This window comes from Dromaius novaehollandiae, chromosome 1 (genome assembly GCF_036370855.1).
Source record: "Dromaius novaehollandiae isolate bDroNov1 chromosome 1, bDroNov1.hap1, whole genome shotgun sequence".
NCBI classification, from domain to species: Eukaryota; Metazoa; Chordata; class Aves; order Casuariiformes; family Dromaiidae; genus Dromaius; species Dromaius novaehollandiae.
Window position 1 is genome coordinate 163675893 of NC_088098.1, and position 23399 is coordinate 163699291.

The window sequence follows — 23399 nt, forward strand, 5'->3', positions numbered from 1 at the left end:
GAACCAATAGGAACCGCGCGCGAGCAGTTACCGTGAGAGGGGGCGGGGCCAAAGCAGCTAGCACCTCCCCTCGCCCCTTCGCTGCTGTTTCCTCTGCCACACGGGTCCGTTTCGCCGCTGCTACGACGTGTCCGTCGCTGGGTTCGGCCGTAAGTTGGCCCAGCGTCGTAAAAACGCCACTGTCGCCCTGCGCGGGGCAGGGCGGAGCTAGACGCATGGCAGCTGCGCTCGGTGCGCCCTCGCCTGCGCCACGCAGCAGCTCCTGGAGCTCGCCGCAGGGGCAGCGAGCTCGGTTGTTTAGGCGCGTGTGGGGAGGGGAAGGACTTTTCTCCCCCTCCCTCCATCGGAGTCTTGTAGTCACTCGGAACCTTCCCCGTGAAACGTGAGCTCAGAGGAAAGGCGGCGGTGTGGCGGCGCGCATGCGCGGTAGGGGAGCCGGGCTGCCAAGTCGGCGGGGGCTGCCGTAAAGCGCGGACGATGTCGGAGGCTCCAGGACTGTCGGCGCCGCCGGTCTTTGAGAAGCGGCTGCTGGTGACGGGCGGCGCGGGGTTCATGTGAGCCGGGGACCGCGGGGACCCCGGGCTGTGGGTCTCCTCCCTAGGGGCGCGGGGTGGGACGTGGCGGCGGGCCCGGAGGGGTTGCGTTTCCTAACGGTGAAGCGGAGCCGGCCCCCGCCGGTTAACAGCCGCTCCGCCCCGCCCTCCCCCGGCGGTGCCCCGGCCGGCTCCTGGCAGCGCTAGCTTGCCGCGGGCTGTGGGGCCGCGGCCGTGTCTGTTCAGGGCCTGGGGGGCTCGTCTGCGCCTGTCACGGAGTTTGGGGCAGTAAGTGCTGTGGGGTGAGCAGCGGTGCCCTGGGGGGCCCCTGCCTGCGGGGTCCTCCCGGCGCTAGCGGCGGAGTCAGCCTGGCCCAGGGTGCGCAGCCTGAACGGGGTGGCTGTGCTTTGAGCCCCTTGCTGGTCCTCTATTCCACTCCCCAGTGCTGTAAGACAGACATTAAGGTCCAGTCTTAAGCCTGAGCCTGTCAGTATGCCCAGAGGCTGAAGCCCTGAGAGGACTAGGTTTTGGTGGGCAACCCCTAACTTGGGGTACTGGGGAGAGGAATAAGCCGTGCCAAACCTGAGTTCTCACATAGCATCTGCAAGGAAAAAAAAAAAAAAGTATGTTGGGGAAGGTTTTTCTGTTCTCACTTACTCTACAGGTAAATTGGTGAAAGAAGGGAAGTTGGGCCATGAAGCAGTTTTAATCTGCTTGCACAACAGCTACATAGGAAGCTGGATATCTATTTGGGAGAGATGTAGTATGTGAGGGAGCTTCTTGTATGCAGGGCTGTGTACCAAAGAGATGCATCTCAGTCCTTTCTTCTCACACCTAGGAGTAGTAATGGAGAGTAGATTGTTAAGAGTTGTATTGCAAGAAAGAAGCATTGACTGTTTTGTTATTTGTATAAGCTGAAGAGCCTAAGAGTGGTCTAGAAAGAGAATTGGATATAACACATAACAGATTTGTTTTTGAGATAGCTGTGAGTGCTACTTTCTTTTGTTGTAGCATTAACTTTTTCTTCAATTTTTAGTTAAGCAGTACGTGATTATGGTCACGATTGATGTTAACACATCTTAAAATAAATTGTATTCTTTTTCTGTGAATTCCTGTTTCTCCCTTTTTGAGTGCAAACTTTGCTTCCCCCCCAAATCCAGCCCATTTGATATTATTAAAGTTAGTTCTCATCATTTTGTTACTTTAAAACTAAGTATATAGTTGTAAAATGTGTGTTTTTCTTCTGTCCTACAGTGCTTCACATGTAGTTGTGTCTCTTGTAAAAAACTATCCAAATTATCTGATTGTAAATCTAGATAAGGTAAGTGAGTTTTTGCCTCTCTTGCTAAGGAAAACTTTGTTTTTAATGTTTTTTAACTCAAGCTGTGGTGCATTGATTTTTTTTTCCCTGAATGTTGTGGTTTTTTATATTAAACTACTGTTTGACTGTTTTTTCTTACACAGAAACAGTAACTCTGCTGATCATGCTTACGATGCTGTGCTCATCAGGTGGTAGTATATAATTATGTACTACTGTTATTGAAAAAAATAGGAGGAGGCTTTTGAAGTTCTAAGCTTCTGTTTAGCAATTGAGAATTATTGAAGCTGATATCTTTCAGACTTTTGCTTTTTTAAAGCTTTGTCATGTTTGCTTGCAAAGTAGCTTTACTTTTGAAAGAAGGTTTTACATTATTTTCAAACTTATTTGAAATATGAGCTTAATTAAGTTGGGTCTGAGCTTCTTTATTCACTTCAATAAAGACAATTTGATGATATTTTGTGGGTATTTCTTTTTAGCTCGACTACTGTGCAAGCTTGAAGAATCTTGAAACTGTCTCCGAGAAGGAAAACTATAAATTTATCCAGGTGATAAAGCCTTCTCTTCTAGAAAACTTAAGTTTGGGCAGACTTTCATATCTTAGTGTAATGGTAATGTGGTCTCCATAGCTTCCCAAAACGGAAGCTGCTACTTCCCTTTATGGTACAGTTAAGGTTACTTCTAGTAATTCATTGTCATTGTGCGTGGTGCTCAAATGGACCTACTGGCATTTTTTTCATCTGTATACTCAATTTATTAATAAAATATTTTTGCATATTTCACCCACTGCAATGTGGAGGTTAGCTTTCATGTAGTCCAAGCCAAAATCTACGTCTAAGCATATTTTTAGAGGAAAATCGATTTATACAATCTTACTGAAAGCTATTCCTTTAAAGAAAGAGGAACATATCTAAAAAAGTAAGATCCGGTTTGGATTTCAGTTAAATAAATGGAAAACTGAGATTCAGCCTACAAGAGTTTACCAGAAACGTAGTAGCATTAATAATAATTAATAATTCTATCAGTTTAAAAGCAATTTATGGGCCTGAAGTACTCACTGGAGTGTTTCAGTTCTGTTCTCTACCGGAGAAACAGATAAATCAGTTTAACTTCCTCCCATTTTTGACATATAGTACTTTTTAGAGGTGGTTGTTTAGAATTGTTGCTTGAGAACTTCTCAAAATGTTGGTGCATTGGAACTATTTCTGGTTAATTAACTTGTTTTTGAAAATATGTGAGCAATCCTCCCCCTAGCATCCCTCCTTCTCAGGTCCCAGCTAGCTTTTTTTTAAGCTGAGCCAATTGATAAATATCAAAAACTTCTTCTCAGGTTGCATTTAGCTTTGAAAGCTGCTACCGCTTCTGTTTCAAACTGAAGGATGGCTTGGGTGTCAAACACTTGACTTTTTTTTTTTTCCAAATATATCAGTTGTTCTAAAAATAATAAAAACTTTTTAAGACACTTGTCTGCTCTTACAAAAGAGAGAACCACACCACTTTCTATAATGCCACTAGGTGTCACTGTCTGCCAGCCAGACTCCAGTAACTTCTTTATTTGGTGTAGGGAACTTATTACAACTTCATCGTTCAAGGTACATGCTGCATTTCTGTTGTGTATGTTTGGGAGATGATTTTGTTTTTAATGTTAAATAACAATTTAAATCCTGAAATGAAGTAAATATGATTGAGGCTTTTGCTCAAAAAGCGTGAAACTTGCATCTGGTCTTATTTTAGATATAGCATTGGTGTATTGTCCAAAATTCAATTGGGAGCCTTATTTGTATCTATAAATAAGTAAAAGAAAGCATATTATTTTATTTAAAAACTTGGATATGAAAATCTTGTTTGCTCTTCCAGGACATAATTTTGTGTTTTGGTTGGACAGTTTTATTTTCTGTTATTGCTACTAAAGAAAAAGCTGAATAATGCTGTGGTTCAAACATAAAATATACGCTTCGGTTTTGGAAACCTGCTCTTACTGCAGAACTTTCCTATGCTTCCTTTGTGGTGGTTTATATTATGTGACACTTGTTACAAATTAAAGCTTACTATTTTGTTATCAACAATTTTATTAATGATTTTTTTTTCCTGTTTAGGGGGACATTTGTGAACCTTATTTTATAAAACAGCTTTTTGAAACTGAGAAAATTGATATAGTCCTTCATTTTGCAGCCCAAACACATGTAGGTGAGCGTTGTTGCATGTTTTCTTATTATGTTCATGAGATGCATTTGTTTGAAATGCTATACCGATACTTTTCATCCTTTTCACCTTCATATAAAAGAAGGATACAGAATTAACTGTATCCTTGTACCAACTATATATCCTTGTACCAATTGTATCAACTATATGATTCAAGGTCTCATGGTATTTTTGACTTTTAAGAGGTTCACAGCTTTAATATTAAGTGCATCATCTGACTGTTATCCATTTTGACCCCACATAAGTGATAATATTTTTTACATTACACTTTAAATGTTATCTAGACACACTAGTGCAACTGACACTGTAATAGAAGAGATGAGAAGACAATTGAAAAAGGAGTTCATATGTAATCTTTTTAGTTTTTACTTGGTTGGGTCCAACCATAAAGCAAAAACTATAGTGTAGAAGCTGAGAGGGAGGTGTCAAGATTCTAGGAAGAGATAAAATGAATTATACCTAAAAATGTCTACTATAGAATACCAGTCTTCAGTGAAACTGTTAATGAGAAATATCCCTATGATATTCCTTTTGTCATGAAAAAAGTCCATGAAGTATTTTCCAGAAAAATATGGTACTTCTCAAAATTGGCAAAATTGATGTGCACAGAGTCATTAAATCAGCGGCATAATTCTAAGAATTTAAACAGTTACTAGTTAATCAACAGTGCCGGATATCTATTGCTGCATATTACAACTGTGTTTGAATGATACTTTTCTTACTGAGGTTGGCCCTTCCTAGAGGAAAGTCATGGTGCCACTTAAAGTTGATTAAAGTTAGCTAATGCTGTTTCAAATGCAGACGTCTGTAGACAGCAAACTTTTGCTCCTGGTTGTGATTTATCATGATTTAATAGGAAGCCGTATCTTATTTTAATGGTTGGTTGTATCTTGCTTGAACCTTTTTTTTCTTCATTCTGTTTGCCTAATTTAATCAGAATTGTTTGGGTTTATTGTAGATCTTTCATTTTGGCATGCGCTGGAGTTCACCTATGTGAATGTTTATGGCACTAACGTGTTGGTCGCTGCTGCATACGAAGCTAATGTGGAGAAGTTTGTCTATGTCAGTACAGATGAGGTATATGGAGGTAGCATTGATGAGGTGAGTTTGAAAGTGTGTGAGGGTTTTTCTAGCTTTAATGGATTTAATATTGAAAATCATACACAAAACAAGTAATTTTCCTCTTTAAATGTATGACCTCCGAACTAATTTGGATGGTGCTTGAACTTGTAAACTAGTATGCATTCTTTGTAGAAAGGTGAGTATCAAAACTGTCCTTCAAATTTTTCATAGCATGTTTTAAATTGAATGCACGTTACTGTGAGATTAGGGTTGTTAAGGACGCATGACTATATCTAACAGGTAGTGTCAGAGAAGTGTATTATACAAATTTTGCTTTAGAGCATTTGTGTGGCTTCAGTAATGCACATACCTCGTTCTTTTTTTGTTGTCTTGACTGTGAACGTGACGTGCAGGGAACTGGTTTTATACTCAAGCTGAAATATTAACAGAACTGTAGATGCTGACAAATCATACAGGAAAGGATTCCAGCATTAGTGGAAGTGGTATGCAGGTGTTTTGTTCTGTGAAAATCTTTTTGATTCTTGTCCATTTATGATTGACCTTAATTCAGGAAAGGAAAGCTCAGCTCAGTGAAAAGATTACACGTCTGTCCTTTTAAAGGCATAAATAACAACAAAAGTGCCTTCTGCCAGTCTGTGAAAACAATGTATTTCAGAAAAGTTATGCACTTTCTTATTGCTTTGATGTCTTTATCAGCTCCTTCAGCACAGCTTGAATCTATAGGCTTTATGATGCATAGGATATTGTTTTCCTATGTGTAGACCAGTTTGGCCAATATAACTTTAAATGAACATTTTCTGCCTGTGGGCCTTGAAAAGGACACTCTCATTTGTCTGGATTCATCCTCTTTGCAAATCAGCTGGTCTTAAGGAGACTTTTCAATAAAAAGTCAAAAGGTAAATCTGAGTCAATTAATTTCAGAGACAAAGGTCAGACAACAACTGTGAGTGTCTTATTCCTGTGTTTAGGTGATTGTTAAGTTGCATTTCAGCTGATGTAAGGTCCCTCCTTCCTTTGGTCCAATATTGTGTCTTTTTACAAGTGAAAAGTGACTAAAATGGTTGAGGTATGTCAGGATAGTCACAAGGCTATCCGTTTTGGGACAGGGCAGAATTGTTGAAGCTTTGCTTTAGAGGGCTGTGGACTGAAATTCTGCTTTTCTCTAGAGAAACAAAGCTTATAGAAAAGGGAGCAAGAATCCATTTTATTTAGAACTGAGAGCTCAGTTTTCTAGGTGTGGTGCTCAGTGGCAATATGATTCTGAAGAGGATTGCACCTCTTCGTGGAGATGCTGATAAAGATAAAAGCTGAGGACCTGCTACTCTGGGGTATTCTGATAGAAGTATAAAAATACTACCACTGATATTCTGGCCACTTCCAGTGCTTGATAACTAGACCATCTTGTGTTAATCTGTTTTAAAGGAATGGAGACTTTTTCAGATTTGTTCTTGAATCTTTATGGGTGTTCATTTCAGTTGCAGCTGTAGTTTTAATGTGAAGTTTTATAACTTTCTAAGTCTTATTTGGGCAAAAGAAATTATGCAATGCAAGTTTTTCTTTTGATTGCAGGAATTTGACGAATCTTCACCGAAACGTCCAACAAATCCCTATGCCGCCTCAAAAGCAGCTGCAGAATGTTTTGTTCAATCTTATTGGGAAAGGTACCAAGTAAGTTAATGCAAGCTTCAAAAACTCTAAAGCCCATACTTAACAGCATCTGTACTATATGCATTACGGGTATAAAAGAAAAATCGATAATAGATAACACAATGCCACCTCTTTCCTGATTGCTTGTTTTGTAGTTTGGTTGGATCAGAGGATATCCATCACTCTTATTTGTGGAGATAGCAAAAGGGGGTGGGAAAAGGTCAGGTATTTTCAAACACTTCTTAACATCTGAACTGTAATGTCTAAAATGTTCTCTTTGATAAAATGTTTAAAAAAACATTAGCAGTTTAAAAAAGTGTTAAGCTTGAAGGAAATCTGTTTATACAGAAGTAAAATGTGCAAAATTCAGGTTGCGTTTAAGGATTGGATTATAGTGAAACTAAAGAAAAGGAAAGAAAGAAAAATTTAACTGATAGTATTATTTGGGTTATTTTTAAGCAGGAGTATTTAATTTTGAGTGCTTTATGTTTTTTTTGGCTTGTAAATGTCCGTCTGCAAAGTTGCTTTTGACACAAGTCAACTTGATTATGGTGTTAATAACTCTGAAGTCTTTACCTGGAATAAGAAATAGTAAGAAGGACTCTGGTCAACCATATACATACATACGTGCATATATATGTACATAGTTGTGTGTATATATACATATATATATGTGTATGTATGTAATGTTCTGTGGTTGATCCCTAACCATGCTGGGAAACTAGGAACATTTGTCACTCATGACAAGCTGAGGAGACTAGAGACCCATGTGTATTTGACAGAAGCTTATATAGCGTAATTTGTTAATGTACATAACAGATTTCAGATTTTTGACTGGGCACTACGTATGTGCTGCTTATTATTTATTAATCTGCAGGAAGCCTACAGATTTTATTTACTCATAAATACTTGATTTCTTACGTAATCACATGCATGTTTAATACTCTTAAGTTTCCAGTTGTTATCACACGGAGCAGTAATGTTTATGGACCACACCAGTATCCAGAAAAAGTAAGTTAAATGTATGCTTTACTCTGAGCTTTGGCACAGTATAAGTCAGGTTTTAGAGCGATATATTATTTTTTTCTTCATAAGAATGTACTAATTTTCCAAAAGTTTTTTCTTGCAAGTGTGTTAGTCCGTGCTTAGCCGTGTCTGTATGTTTTGGTCTCATACTAACACATCAACATGATTGATGCTTTATTGACATTTGGAACACATGTATAAGTTAGAGCTTTTCAGATATCTACATGATTATTGCCACAGTAACTGTTCTGCAATTTTTCAAGTTTTCAGAGGATGTTTAACTGTCCTATGTCTAGCAATGCTCCGCCCCCCCATTATGTTAATTCACATTTTATGTGCTGTCATTGGGGATGTTAAATAACAGAGATAAACATGGTTTTTAAAGGTAAACTGGGAGAGACCAGTATATCAGGTGTAAAAGCAGGTGTTCCAAGCTGTAAGGCCAGTAGATAAAATCAACCTGCAGCAGTCAAAAATATGGGGAGAAGTGCAGCAAAATGGCTTGTGGGTGTTTGTGGTGTTTTGTTATTTTTTTGCATTTATCCATACTTATCTTGCAGGGGCCTGTACTCTTAAAGAAACTAGCCCTTCTGCTGCATATCTAATGTTAAGCTTGTGTGTATTCTATAGAATTGTTATAATGACTTTATTCCTGTCTTGAACTTAAGAAAAAGCATCTATAGTGTACAAAATACTCTGCTTATGCCAGGGAAAAAAAGAATGCTTGCAATTTCTAGGCTTGATGCATTCTTTGACTAGACTTGGGGGGGGGGAACCTTAAGATACTGAAGATTATTAATATGCTTGATGTTACTTACTGGTGAAGCATCATATTCTTTGTAGAATAACAGCTTTTAAAATAAGTTGGAGTAACAGTTTTCTTGTCTGTTTAGGTTATTCCAAAGTTTATCTCTTTGTTGCAACAGAACAGAAAATGGTATGTAACATGTTGTGGGTTTTTTTTTCCTTTGTGTGGTATTTGTGCTACAGAAATTGTGATTACAGTCATAATTAGGTAATATGGCTTGGAGAAAACTATTTCTTAACTATGTTGTGATTTGCTTTAGTAATAGGATTCTTTTTTTTTTTTTTTTTTTTTTCCCCAAAAGAGTCTTAAGGGTCGTATGCAAGTAAGCTATTTAATTTAAGATACCTTCATGTAACTTTAAATAGAAGCATTCAGTTTAATAGTCTGCATCTTAAGCAATTTTGCTGTTAAAAGGTTAACAAGAATCTTTTGCCTTTTCTTGTTTTTTAAGTTGTATTCATGGTTCTGGACTTCAAAGAAGGAATTTCCTTTATGCCACTGATGTAGTAGAAGCATTCCTTACTGTTCTAAAGGAGGGGAAGCCAGGTGAAATTTATAACATTGGAACTAATTTTGAGATGTCCATTGCCCAACTTGCTAAGGAGTTAATCTGTTTAGTAAGTAAACAGTTATTATACTTTTTCTTAGCAGTCATTGTGCTTATGAAGAGTTGTACTGTAAACCTTTTGTAGCACTGTGAGATAGTTAAGTGCTTGAGGTGGGAAAGGTCAGTTTTGAAAGTCTTAGAATGATGTGTTACCCTTTCTGTGGCAGCTATAGTACGTAAATGCAGTACAGGCTATCATGCATTGTGTTGCATTACTGCATCAGCTATCCTGAACAGGGTGTAAGGGGCATAATGAGTGAATACTGTTTGACTTCTTATGCTATCTGCTTCAGTTTTTGCTGGAGAATGTGGCACTACTAAATGTTAAGTTATGAATGTTCAAGAGCGTGGATGAGGCAGAAAAATTACTGGAATTGTTCTAAATGGTTTTGATAATTTTAGCAGTTTGACAACTCAGTTTAGACAAAAGACAGCTTCTGTTGACAGAGTTAAATATTGATAACAAATCTAATTTTTAAATGTATGTAAAAAGACAGTGTAAGATATGCAGGTTCTCCCCCTAACAGATAAAGAAGACCAGTTCAGAATCTGAAATGGAGCACTGGATGGATTATGTCAAAGACAGGTAAGAAAATAGCAAAGCATATGCAGGATAGTTTTATTCTGCCAGTTTCTGGGTCCCTTGCTCAGTATAACTTTTCTGTGAAAGAGTTTCTGCTCTGTAGAATGGGAAAACTCTTGAGGGAGTAAGAGTTGTTTTGCTTTTGTAACTTCTTTTTATGGATTTTATATCTATGAACTGTACAGGGCAGTTTATAGAAAAACATGAACTGCATTTTTTAATTGGATCTTTAGGTTGGAGTTTTGAATTTAAAAGGAATATGTACTGCTGATCTCCAAAGGCTGGCTGTCTTCAAACTTACTTCAGACTTCTCAGTAATGAAGTCTGCCCTAAGAAAGGATGAAGTTTTGCATAGTAGTTAAACCTTTTCTTAATGACTTTTTTTTCAGTACATTGTTGCATTCTGCATCACTTTGAGATGACTCCCACTGTTTCTCATCTAGCTTTAGTATTTTGAAGTTAATGGGGCTAGTTCAAATTTGGATGTGCTTTATAAAACTCGGTCTCCACAGAGAGAAATAGGCACTTACATAAGGTAGTTAGTTAATTTTAGATTCCTATGTTAAGGTGAAATTACTATCAAATGTAGACTTTGAGGTGCCAAAGTTACGGCAACTGCAAAAATAGATAGCTTTTATAAATATGCTTTTGCTGTGTGCTTCTGTTTGTCCTTAGTTTCAGGCTTGGTTTGGCTCAGTTCCTCTATTTGTATTTCTTCTCTGCAGCAACAATGAGTCCCTGCTTACTTTGCATCTCTGTATTGCTCTAAAGTGATCAGATATAAAATATCTACTCATAGCAGTTAAGCATTATTATTATGGGCTTTAGAGTTCTCATCTGTGGTTCTGTTGGTTTCATCGGGAATTAATGCTTTGAATCAGCTTTTTAGGATGCTTGTTGACTAAAGGAAGTAGTACTGCATTAGTTGTTTACCTTCTGTTCACATTGAGATTGATATTTTCTGTTCACTTGGGATTTATATGTTGGCAGTGACTTTAAGTGTTCTTTTTTGAAAAGAAAGCACTTTCCAGAATCTGATTTGAATATATCATGGGAACTTTGTGAACCACATGCAATTTGTTTGCCTATGAGCATTCAGTAGGTCTCACTGTAATTCAGACTGAAATGTTTCTTGATGTGTATTAGGCCCAGTCCTCATCTGTAATTTACTGGAGAGATTAAGAATGTTTTCTTAAGAAAACACCTCCCCCATATAAAACATGCTGGTCTTGATGAGAGTATGAACACTGCCTCTCATCTTACAAATAAGCATAGACTTGGGAAAGCTAACCACATGGGATGTGTCTTTTAAAAACTTTCAATGTTGATTCCTTGTTACCAGTTGCTCAGTAATTAAACTGTTCTTGCTTCTTAGTTTAACATTTTTAAATAACTCAGATAAATGGTTTGCTTCTCTCTGCACATATAACTTAACTATTCAGTATTTTAGTACCAGTACTGCAGGAATGCTGGACTAGACTACCTAACTGTTAGATTGTGGCAGTAGAAATGTGTGCAATGCTTAAATGTAGGGAATCTTTTTCAGTGTTGAATCTTGTAGCTTTGAATTCTACGTATTCAGTATTACTAAGTTTAATGAGGCACTATAATGACAGTGCTTTGGAATTCTATATATAATTTCAAATGTGAAGGGTGTAAATATCTGTGGGCTTCCAGAATGAAAAATGGAAATGCTGACATTAGAAAACACTGGCTTGTGTAACAACTGCCTGAGGAACTGCATGTGCACTGATGAGCACAATTCCATTGGCAGAGATTGGGTTTTGTGTTCCTTTTGCCAAGAAGACATTGTCATATTTATTCCAGTCACTTCTAAGTAGCTGACTGCTCAAACTGAATTGTATTATTGTAGCTGCACACAATTGCCATGTTTTGTGAAAGCAATACAATCTGTTCATGTTATGGGAATCTTCAAAATTGAAGTATACGTAATATGATGGCTGGAAGACAGTGCAAAGTGCTGTTCTTCTAATTAATAAAGCAGTCTAATCAAACAGTTTTTCCTGTGCATTTCATACTTTCTCAGACCCACCAATGACCTGAGATACCCAATGAATTCAGAAAAAATGCACAACTTAGGATGGAGACCTAAAGTGCCTTGGAAAGAAGGAATAAAGAAAACAAGTAGGACTACCTTTTACACTAATTAATTTGGATGTGATGGGAGGACGAAAAGGGAAAGGGGAAAACGGGTATATAACTTAATGAGAAGCTAAGGAGAATGAATTTATGATTTTAATTTTGCATAAAATAGGTTCCTCTTTAAATAGTGAATTTACCATTTTAAAAAAATTAATCACAATACGATAGCGTCAGATACTACAATGAATTTCTCTTAATGTTAGGGTAAGTCTTGGATTAGGACTCTGTAAAGAAGAAGGTAGATATTTGGGGTCTTACAGAATAACATTTTGTATAAAGAATTCTTAATCTGTTGTTACTCTTGTGATACCTATGGAATCTTTGAATTTCCCTGCTGTTAATTCTGTTCAATTTGATTCACCAACATTCTCTTCGTACTAGTTGAATGGTACAAAGAAAACTTTCACAACTGGAAGAATGCAGAGAAAGCTTTGGAGCCCTTTCCTGTGACAGAGCCATTTGCACAGCTTAATGTTCCATAAGATGGAAAACAACCTGAAGGAATTTATTCTACCTCACACAGTCTTTTTTTTGAAGTCTGCAATCAAGTGACCACAATGAACTTCTTACGTATTCAAGATATGCGAACCATTATGAATAGAAAACTACAATACCGCATGAGTTTAGAAGGGCTTTCAGCACTTTATAGATTTAACCTGTTAATTTTAGCTCTTGGTGCAATATTATATCCTCGTTAGGTATTGATTTTCTTTTTATAAAGAATTCTACAAGATGAAGAATTTTTATAATTCTGTAAATATGTATAGCTGATGTCAAACCTGCCTTACTCATTTAGAGTAAGAATATTGTGATTACAACTATTGGGACTTCTAATGAAAACTTGTATTAGTTCTGAAATCTTCTATCTATATTATTCTGTTTTTTGCAGTGTAATATATTCTGTCACAGTGAAGTGTTTCTATTTTTAATTAAGGGGAAAAGATACTATATTCTGAAGAGTATAACTCGATTGATAAAAGCTAGATATGAATCCCAGATCCTTCGCGATCCTTTTCTCTGTTGATGCAGTATTACTTTCTGTAGGTGACTGTTAAAGACTGTTGCCTACTCTAACTTTAAATGTCTCTTCCTTCCCCCGCTTGTCTTCTCTTCCTTCTGCCCCCCCACCCAAAAAAGGAAGTTTAAAAAAACCAAAAAACTTCAGTGTCTGATTTAGATGTCATCTGTTTATTGTGGACTCTGTTAATTTCCTTCTTCCTTATTTCTTTAACTGTAACAAGCTTGAAATACTGTAATACAGTTAGCATTCAAATGATGCATCTTCCTTTATGAGGACCATTTACAGAGAAAAGCTTCAACGGTGTTTTTTTGTTCCCACTCTCTAGCAAATTGTGGGTTGGCACACCTTATTCAGTGAAGTGTTTCACAAGTCTTCTGCCAAATATTTCAATGATGAAACTATTTGAGTTTTGATGTAAAATTTTTGAGGAAACCTCAATTCTGTAAATGTGTCAATGACATTCTTTTTCAAAGTTGATTTATTAATAAAAGTTACTGTGTTTCTGGCTTTTCTCAATGAAGTAATTAGGTCTGTACATATGAGCTGAAAAAGTAGGTAATGGTGGTTTTTTTATTAGTTAACTCTTCCCCTGTCCTGAAGAAAAGCATCTTCACTACTTTGGCTTTGATGTAATGTACATAAGTAGGGAAGACTGCTGCATGCTTTAATCACTGTAGCTTTTGTACTTTGCACAGTCCCTAATTGTTTGTTTCTGTGGCATGAGTGTAAGACCCTTTGCTTCCATGGGGCTAAAAGGCTGCAGTGTGCTCAAACTTTGCTAGCCTCTAAGGTTGTTTCTTGATTATTATTTTGACACTGCTGCAAATCTCAAGTCTATCAGAAAAATGACAGTTAACTCTCAAAACACAAATATTTGCAGTAGTCTTTTCCACTGTAGATGCAGGAAAAATACCTTAACTTTGCCCCTGCTAGCATTACAGTAGCAGCTGCATGCTAAAACTTAATACTACCTGATCTGTCTAGCTTACAGGTAGTGCTGCCTTTGGACTTACCTCTGCAACAAATACATATTCCAAAGTCTAGGAACATATTGAAGAGGATTTTTCTGCGACAACATGGGATGATAATAATGCTGTTCTCTACCAGAATTGCAATACACTTGTGTTTGGGGGGTTTCTTCTACTTGGTTTGGTATCCCAAACCTTTATTTGCGAAGGGCAGAAATTACAGGACACTGATATGTTATACTCTATTAGCATATTTTGCATACTGGACTAAGGCTAGGCTTGTACCACTAAATCATTTAAAACTCATTGTTAAACAGACTAGAAAATTCTGGTAATACTGAAGTACATTCTTAATATCCACATTTTCTTCAGATAGAAACATATCTTTCTGATCACTTTGCATTTTACAAGTCTATGCCAGAAATAGCTGCAAGGATGTATTTTAGCTATGCTCATGCTTGCTATGGCAGCTGCACTAGATGAGATGTGGTAAAAGTATAGATCTTTCACATCTGTTCATGCTAAAAGACAGGATATAAGAAGCATCTTTCTCCTTTAGAATATGAGAGTCTTTTGAAAAATAAAAAAATCAATTAGCCTGTGATAAAGTGTTACCAAATCAGAGGACAAGACTAGCCTATGATTGGATTATTTGAACAGATCTTTAGAAAATATTCTGAACTTTTAGAAGATGAAGATACAGTCTTTAGTGACATTTCTGTAACTGTCTAAACAAGAAATATTATTAGAGTGGATTTTTCAAAAGGATCTATTAATCTTTAATAGAAAGTATTCTCCTGATTTACTTAAATGCTTTTGAAGATTTAGTTCTTCCAAGTTTTCGAGATCTTGGCTTAGTATTCCTACTTACCTCCCCCCCCCCCCTTCCTATTTCTTCTATGCAGGAGGCTTTTGCTTTGAGCTACTTAGATACTGTAGATCAGGTTGCCTTAGCAGGTGAATGCTCTGGGAGGAACTGCTTTTTCAGGGAAAAGTCTTTTTACTGTTAAACAAAACGGATTGTTTTGCTATTAGCCTTCTGGCTTCTGCTGTAGAAAGAGATGGACAAAGGATGAGCTAGTGAACTGCTAACATGGAGAGGTGTAACAGTTTTTGCTTTATTTCATTGGTTTTACTCAGGGAAGGTAAGAACATCTGGACAATACAAAGATAGCCACATAAAATACAGTGAACAAGGCAGTCTTTGACCCCCTTTTCTCAAGATTTGGGTCACAAGACAAACTGAAGTTACACCAATAAGAAAATTAATGAAGTGAATAAATATGTATGTCACTGAAATTGGTGAAGGCTTCTTAAGGGTAAAGGTGGCCTTTGATTGAAAAAGTGGGATGTGAGAAACTTGGGTTTCTATCCAGGTTCTTTCACAGGTGAGAGGCTGACACTTGGGAAATTATTTGGGAGTAGCTGTGTTACGCCTCTTTTGGGGGGATTACTGTTGGGGGATGGATCAGATCTTCAGGAAGCACCTCCTGAAATCCCACGTATTTGAACCTAATGTATTGGGGGAAAATGCTGCTGCATTATCTTTGTATGCTAAGCTGCAATCCAGCAGATTCCTTGGAAAAGCAGCACTTAAAAGAGAATTTGAAAGAAGAGTGAAGCAGAAAGATGAGGCAGTTAACTTCTACAGGCAAGCTTCCCTGTGAATTGTGGCCTTTTGATCCTTTGTGTGTATGTCAGGTTCCAGTCTGCGTATGAGAGAGAATACTTACTTTCTCTAGTTTGACTTTAATCTTGAATCTTGACATTTTTATTTGTATATGGCTTAGCATGATGGGATCCCAGTTTTGGTTGGGACTGCTTTATGTTGTTGTAATGTGACAGACTAGCAAATAGCTTTTCTTGGCCCATCCTGTTCTTTGCTAGGATGGAATGGGAAGGCTGTGCGTGAAAAACTCTGTTTTTTACCACTGATTCTATTCTAAGGGGTATAAAATACCACTAACGCAGTTCTCCATTAAAATAAAACTGTAAATAGTTTCAGCTGTACTGAGAGTGTTCCATTTTGCTAAAACTTTATTCTGATGCTCTCGTTAAATAGCCATGAAATGCTAATATATTTCTACTTTTCAGTTACTGGGATTCTTGTACAAAAGATTACATTTTGCTGGGGAAAAATCATTTTTGTTTTATTAAACATACTGTATCCAACTCTGAATCATCCTTTTCCTGTTTTTTTTTTTTTTTTGCATTACCATTATTCGTTTTTATTTCTGTTGCCTCCTCTGGCAAAAACAAATGTTTCTGAAAGTAATGAAAATCAGAAACAACCCGTTCATCTATAATAGCTTTGGTTTTTGTGGTGATGGGTATGGAAACTGTAATGTCAACAGTGTTTTAACTTGCATGCATGTAATCACACTTTTGGAGTTTTTCTGTGTCAAAGATCATAAGATTATGTTAGCTGCATCAGTACAAGACACGCTCATTAAGTGATTACATTCATCATTTCTGAACAAAACAGGCATTGCCAGTGGCAATGGAAAGTCATGAGAATATGAGATTTTTGTATGAGTATGTTATTATTGCCGCACCTTTGCTATTATGGTGTCTTTTTAAAAAAAACTTTCCCTAACTGAAATTTTGGTTTCAGTCACTAGGGAAGGAACTGCTGACCCAACCATCTGTCCTTCTGCTTCTTGAAGTGTCTCCTGTCCAGATCTGCCAAGTGCAGCTGCTGGAGAACGCTGGTCACAAAAGGCTTTCCTGAAGCTGGACAACTTGAGAAAAATGACACTTTTTGCTCAAAAGAAAAAGGAGATTTGGTGATGTATGTCACCATATACTTTTGGGGCGAGTTGGGGAAAAGACTGCTTCTTCCGTATTGGAAAAAGGAGCAATATGTTCAACTCCGCTATTACTGAGGAAGAGACAGAGGTGTGTTTGGCTTTATTAGAGAAGGTGGAGAAGCAGTGGACAACCTTGCAAAGCAGCATTTCTCCCCACACAGCATGCAGGGAACACAAATAGGGCACATTCTCACAAGTTGGTCTTTCCGCAGTGGTAAGTGGTGCAAACAAGCACCTACAGACAGCAGCTCCCTTACCAAGACCACACACGCTAACATATGCTCTTCTGTGCATCCTGGATTTTCAGACTTGTAATTACAGAAGCAAAATGACTGTCTGCTGCAGTAAATGCCTAATTGACTGTGTGGAAATAAGCTGAATTTTCTTATAAATATGCTTAGTTAGACTTTGTGGTTTATACACACTTGCAGAGCTTCTCGTGTGTGACATATATCACTGAGCAAGCCCTTTGAAAACGAGACTGGAGGATGGGTGCTTTTTCTGCTCATGTTTCAGAGTGCCAGAACTCATGTACAGAATTTTTCAGACTTCAAAGTAAAGTCATCAAAAACTCTGAAGCTAGAATACTCCCAGTGTAATGCTTTTGAATCCCAGAGAATAATTCAGTTCTTGTTATCCCCCAAGTAGTACAGGGAGCTGTAACAGAAAGACCTTTATACTGCTACTAAATGTATGTAGTTTATGTGGTACATAGAGTTTCATGTTAACACTGTATTTGCCCTTGCAGTCAGGCTAAATTTTAATTGAAAAGACCTGAAATCAATTTTTTGTGGTATTCCTTGAACTAGGTAATAAAAGCTACTTTCTTATTTAAATTACTCACTTTTTTTTTTTTTTTTTGCATGTGGTATTACTCTGAAAATAAGGTGTGCTCAGAAATATGCTGTTGGCCCTCCTGAGAGCACGCCGAGCTTAGTGGTGAAAGCGTTTTCACCGCGCTGTAGTGTCGGTGCGCTCTGCGAGAGGGGAACCAGCCCCTCCGTGGCCCGAGCGCGCTTTCACGTGCTTGATCACGGAATTGGTTGTACAGCACCGGAGAGAAATGAACTCATTTGGCTACCGGCTAAATGATTTATCGTCGAGAATGCCTTGTGGCGAGACTTTACAAGCACGCGGACAGCGGCCGAAATAGCTCAGTTGGGAGAGCGTTAGACTGAAGATCTAAAGGTCCCTGGTTCGATCCCGGGTTTCGGCAGACCAGTCTTTTTCTTTCGTTTCTGCGTCACCCGCGACGCGGGCGGTCCCCGGCCCCGCTGCCGCCGCGCCGGGAAACCCTTTTCCACCGCCCCCGGGACGCCTGTGCTTGCCCTGCTCCGACCTGCCGCCGCAGGCGATGGAAATGGCTTCTAGGAGCAAGAGAGTGAAAAGCAGCAGAGAAGGAGCTGGACGGCGGGAAGGGCGGGAGCACGAAGAAGGAGAAACCCCCAAGAGAGGGAGGAAAGAGGCAGAGGCAAAATCTCGAGTCGAGATCAAATTTCCTGAATCTCACTGTTGCTTGGGTGTCCAAACGTAGCTGAACCTCCTCCTGTTTCGCACAAAGAGTAAAGAATAGCCTTTAAGGCCAGAAGAGCCTAGTAATAAATGTAATCTAGTCTTTACGACTCAGATAACCCCTCCCGCTTCTTTCTTTACTTTTATGTTGGGACCGGTAACTTGGATTTTTCTGAAGCATATCTTTAAGGAGGGCATCTCTTTTTGATCTGAAGACATCAAGAGAACAGAAAATTCACTAATTCTCCTGACAATTCGTTGCAACCGTTCCAAATATATCCCTTATTTTAGTTTGAACCTGTCATCTGTTAAGTTCTGGCTGTTAACCCTTTTCCCTGCTAGGTTAAAGATCCCTTCAGTACCTGACATCTGCTCCTCATGAAGGTTTGTTAAACAAGCCATCACCCTGCCATTGTTGTGATACACCAAAGAAATCGAAATCTTTAAATCTCTCACTTTTTGACCCTTTTTCGTGCTTTCAGACAATTTTTTTTGGAGCCTTTTCAGTTTACTCACACCAGAACAATACACAGAAAAACACCTTCCGGTACCGGTGTCACCAGTGCAAAACACAGAAGTAAATCATTTCTCTACTTCCATTCAGTGATCTTTAAGCTAGTCGCAAAAAGGTTTCGCTTTCTCATCACAGCATCACATCAAGAACTGCTGCTGACCTGCTCATCTGAGAAGCACTTAGTGCTGGTGACTATCCCATCAGAGCAAGTGGGAGAATTGTTACTCAGACCCCCTACTGGTAAGATAGATAGGGGAGGGACAGTATAACTGTATAACGGTATTACCATTTTTCCCCAACAAATTTTCAAGCCTTCGAAAGCACATTAGACTGCCCAGTTAAGCACTCATAGATAGAAGGAAAAGTTAAAGTTAAGATTACTCGTGCAGCTTTATCTGTACTCTTGTGAGTGCGATGCAAGAAATAAATACTTTTTCCAAAGAACTGATTTATTCAGCAAGGATTTAATGGTAGTATGGGAAAGACTTAAGTAGGTAGTCATTTGTACTGGATGTGTAATAAAGAGGCAAACAAAGAGAAAGATTGCTTTCTTTTTGGCCATTTCTATACTGTTAAGTAAGAGAGAGTGAGAGCAAGCATGAGCATTAGACCCCGACTGTCCACTCTGCTGAACTGTTAGCTTGTGCCCTAGCTGTATTTTGCAGCCCTATAAGAAACTTCTTCCAAGCTACATTTGCTCTTGAGGGACTGGCCCTGCTCAGTGTGGTCACAGGCCAGTTGGCCAGGGGGCCAGGACTTGGTCCCAAGCCTGCTTTTATGTACCAGTATAGACATACCCTGCAAGTGCTACATTGGAAATTTAGGTCTTGTCTGCCACAGAGCTCCCTGAAGCGCTGGCAAAGGCATGGGCCGCGCTTTCCCACTCCCGGGGTCTTATTTTCAATGTGGGCTCCCAGATGCATGGATATATGACAGTCATGCGCTATAATTTTGTATAAAATTTCTATTTTTAAAATAAGGATAGTAATACCCATGATCTTCTCAGAGTCTGTGTGAAGTAAAACACAAATTTTTGTGAAACACTGAAATGCTAAGAGCAATAGACATGGGGACGTTGACAAGAAAATCTAATTTTTGTTCAATATGGGATTTGGAGAGCATGTGCTGAACAAGGCCTCAGGTCTTATGTGGAAGAAGAGGATAAAATTAAGTATTGCAGAGATAACCTTAATTCTGGTATTTTTTAACGTCTGTCTGTTTGATTTTGCAGGCTCGATGCAGGTTTCTAATGTGATTTGTCAGGCTCTGGGAAAATAACCCCAAGTGTTGTCGCTTTATTGCTTTTATGTCACACCACATTCAGACATTTTTCATTCAGCTTTATCTGCTTTACACCATCCTTTTGTTGGCATTGCTGCTTTCTTGCCAGTGAAACATCTCTATTTCCGTTTATTTTTCTATTAGCTTCTTCCTCCAGGATGAACCTTCTGCTAGGAAGCAGATCCAGGCTACTTTCATGTCTAGTTCACTAAGCCTTTATTTTTTAATCATAGGGTTCCTTCTGTGCAACTGGGAAACTCCTTTGCCACTACAGATACGCTTGCAAGTATTTTTAAAATGAACATCGAATACTGAAGCTGATGTCTCACAGGGATTCAGAGGAAAGTCACGACTTATAGTGATGTTTCAGTCTTAATCAAACATTCAAAATCTGGTAGATTTGGCTGATATGTTTTTTTTCTGTGACCATTTTTGTCTACTGAGTCACTGTTTTAAGTGAGTGAAACCTGCAGCAGCAGCTCCGGGAGAGCTGTATCACACACACTGGCCCTGCCACAGTCGTAAATACAAGAACTTGCAACAACAAGGTATGACACATGATGAAGCAGCTTAAGGCTTTACTTTGAATTACCTTCTATCTGATATTTATAACAGTGGCCAAGCCAACTTGTTGTTCCTGGCATATTACACAGGCTTTTTGAGGGTTTTAGCAAGTTCAGGTATTGCTCAAGCAAGATGCTCCTTCTCCTCCTTCATGTCCCCAGACTTCCACATCTACCTGATTTAAAAATCCACCTCCTTGTCCCTCCAGACAGTTTCTGCACCTGATGTTTGTTACTGTCCTGTCTGCCTCTCACCTGTGAATAAATTTTACTCATTCTTACATGTAGTAAAAATTCCTTCTTTTTTGCATTGAAAACTGGGTTTGTCTGTTAGAAAAGGTTTGTTTCTGTCTCCTAACTAAAACTTTTCTGACTTCGACCTCTGCACCTTTTTCAGACATCCATTCAAATTCTGTTACATATGCAGTATGATCACTACAGTGATTTCAATAAGTCAGGATTCATGATTAGGGTTTTTTTTTTTTAATTTTTAGTAAGAACTCTTAGTTATTAGCCATCTGGTTTCTGGTCCCATAAAAAAACTAGAATAATGTTTTTCAAATTTCTGGAAAAGAAATCTATTTAAAAAGAAAACCAAAGTTTTCAGCTAATTATGCATTTCCAGGATCTGGCACTCTACATTCAAGTCTCTAATTTTTTTTTTTCCATGAGAGATGAAGGTGGGAGAAATTTATTCCATTTGAGTTAATCTCAGGAACTTCTTGTAAAACAGCTCTTTCCAATCCAGCTCCTGGGGAGTTTGGGGGTTTCTGTTTTTGTTTTTATTTTCACCAGAAATATATCATAGGGTTCCTGCTTTGTACTTTTGTAGTAATGTAGAATTCACAGTACATGTAATCTGGGATAGTTAAACAAGGCAGATTTTGTGCAGTTAAATGAATCTTTACCTTCAGTCTTGCTATGCTTATCAATATTATCTTTATTCCTTGAGGATCTCCAAGGGAACAGTATACTTTTTGTTTGGCTGTTTGTTTGTCTACTTGCTTAAAGCAAGGGAGCATTCATTACTTTGACCAACAATGTTCTTGGGATTTAGCCCACATGACACGAGGGATTAATATCTTCTATTTCATTTTATATTTTCTGTAAGGATAAATACTCGTTTTGGTATCTTGAATACAAAGTGTGAGAGAATTGTATCTTCTGGAACTGTCTCTAGAAGGACTAATGTAAGATCAGGGCATTAAAGATTTCTGATATTATTTCAAATACTGTGTTTGCACTGTCTTTCAAATTATTTTTTATGTGGTACAGAGCCAGATCTGGTTTAAGGCTTCATATTTCTTTTGCTGTGATTCAGACGTGATTCTGAATTGTAGGGATGAGGGCCTCTGTCATACCCCTCTCATGCTGGTCTCTGGCTTACACGTTTCTGACTATATGCTGAAAGACGGGTCATGAAGGGAGCCAGACTGCAGGCTTTTTACGTTTTTTGCACAACATCTGTAAAGGTCCACATGTACCAAAACTAGAATATTAAAATAGCTTACATTTCGCTTCACATTTTGTCAACCAGTATGAGTCTTCTGTATAGAAATCAAGTAATCTCCTACCATAGTCATTTAGAGTAGGATTCATCTCACTTAACTTTAGACATTTAATAGTTCAGTGTCTGGCTAAGACTGAACTAGTCACCCGGCCCTCCCTGTAAGGTCAGGGGAGAGAAACTGGGACAAAGAGAGGTCATCTGACCTCTCCGAGATGCCTGTCCAAGAACGGGACGAGTCATCCTGTGGAGGTGCTTATTTCTCTCCACTGGCTATTTAGGAACTACAGGGTAATTGAGATTTAGCTCTCTACCTTCCAGATACCCATAGTTTATATATATAAAGTACCTATGGTACCCTATATTCTTTGCCTGCCTTCATAGTCAGTCCAGGTTAGAAGATGATGAAGTAACTAGAGATAACAAAGTCTTTGCACAGTCTTTGGATATGTGGTCACTACAGCTCTGGTGCGTAGACAGGTATAGTCAGGCTCTCAGGCGGAAGATCTCTTTGACAGTATTTGCACATTGTCAGCTGAAGATGCTGAGATAAGTGATGTTGAATACTCAGGATGGTTTCCTCTGCCAGTCAGCACTGTACTTATCTAAACTGTAAGTAGCTTAAGCTTTCACCCTTGTTCCTATAGATGGTGGACACTGGAAAAAGTGTGTCTATTTAGATGAAAAATGACTTGGTACTGAATCTCATTAGTAGACTGATGATATTGCTTCATGATGTCTGAAGAGATTTCTCAGAGGTGTCAAACAAAGTAATAAGACAGAAGAGAAATTTTGCAAAGGAAGTGAAAATCTTCATAAATTATCTCAGACAAAAAATGAATAGAATGACACTAAGGCAATGCCTGACTTAAAAGTATAAAAATGCGTCAACAGTTTCTAAATAATGTTTATTTAAGGCTGTGAAAAGTTCTAGCAGTGTTGGCACAGATATCTGCTGTACTAAAGCCGTGTAGGATTTTAGGACCTTTTAAAACAGATTGTATATATTGTGTGCTTCAGCTAGCATGTATTGTTGGAGAGGAGAGAAGCAAAGTGCCACCAGATTTGGAGCTTTGGAAGTGGACGTTTTCAAGCAGCGGGACTTTCCTATTATGGTCAGCTCCAGACTTGTGAGAGGTAAGTTCGCTTGGGCCAAAAGACTTATTTCAATGAGGACTCCAGACTGGATTCATCTGTCTAAATGTAGTCCTCTGAGGTGTACTGAGTATCACTGAACAAGCACCCTAGGCTCC

The 23399-nt window shown here is 38.5% G+C and overlaps 1 protein-coding gene and 1 non-coding gene across 3 annotated transcripts; both read left to right on the plus strand.

Moving 5' to 3' along the window:
- Positions 1-79: 79 nt before the first annotated feature.
- Positions 80-13507, plus strand: TGDS (TDP-glucose 4,6-dehydratase). Of its 2 annotated transcripts, none has more exons than XM_064504685.1 (12): positions 80-382; positions 1788-1854; positions 2331-2399; positions 3948-4038; positions 5012-5154; positions 6706-6804; positions 7735-7794; positions 8703-8746; positions 9069-9234; positions 9752-9810; positions 11855-11952; positions 12352-13507. In XM_064504685.1, exons 1-12 carry the CDS (start codon positions 216-218, stop codon positions 12450-12452), a joined length of 1164 nt encoding a protein of 387 aa, XP_064360755.1. In that variant the 5' UTR covers positions 80-215; the 3' UTR covers positions 12453-13507. The 2 variants fall into 2 exon arrangements, with proteins under 2 accessions (XP_064360755.1, XP_064360761.1); XM_064504691.1 differs by lacking the exon at positions 80-382 and adding an exon at positions 396-554.
- A 4405-nt stretch (positions 13508-17912) lies between these two features.
- TRNAF-GAA (transfer RNA phenylalanine (anticodon GAA)) lies at positions 17913-17985 on the plus strand. Its single transcript has one exon. It is a non-coding gene; the product is annotated as a tRNA-Phe (tRNA).
- Positions 17986-23399: the final 5414 nt, after the last annotated feature.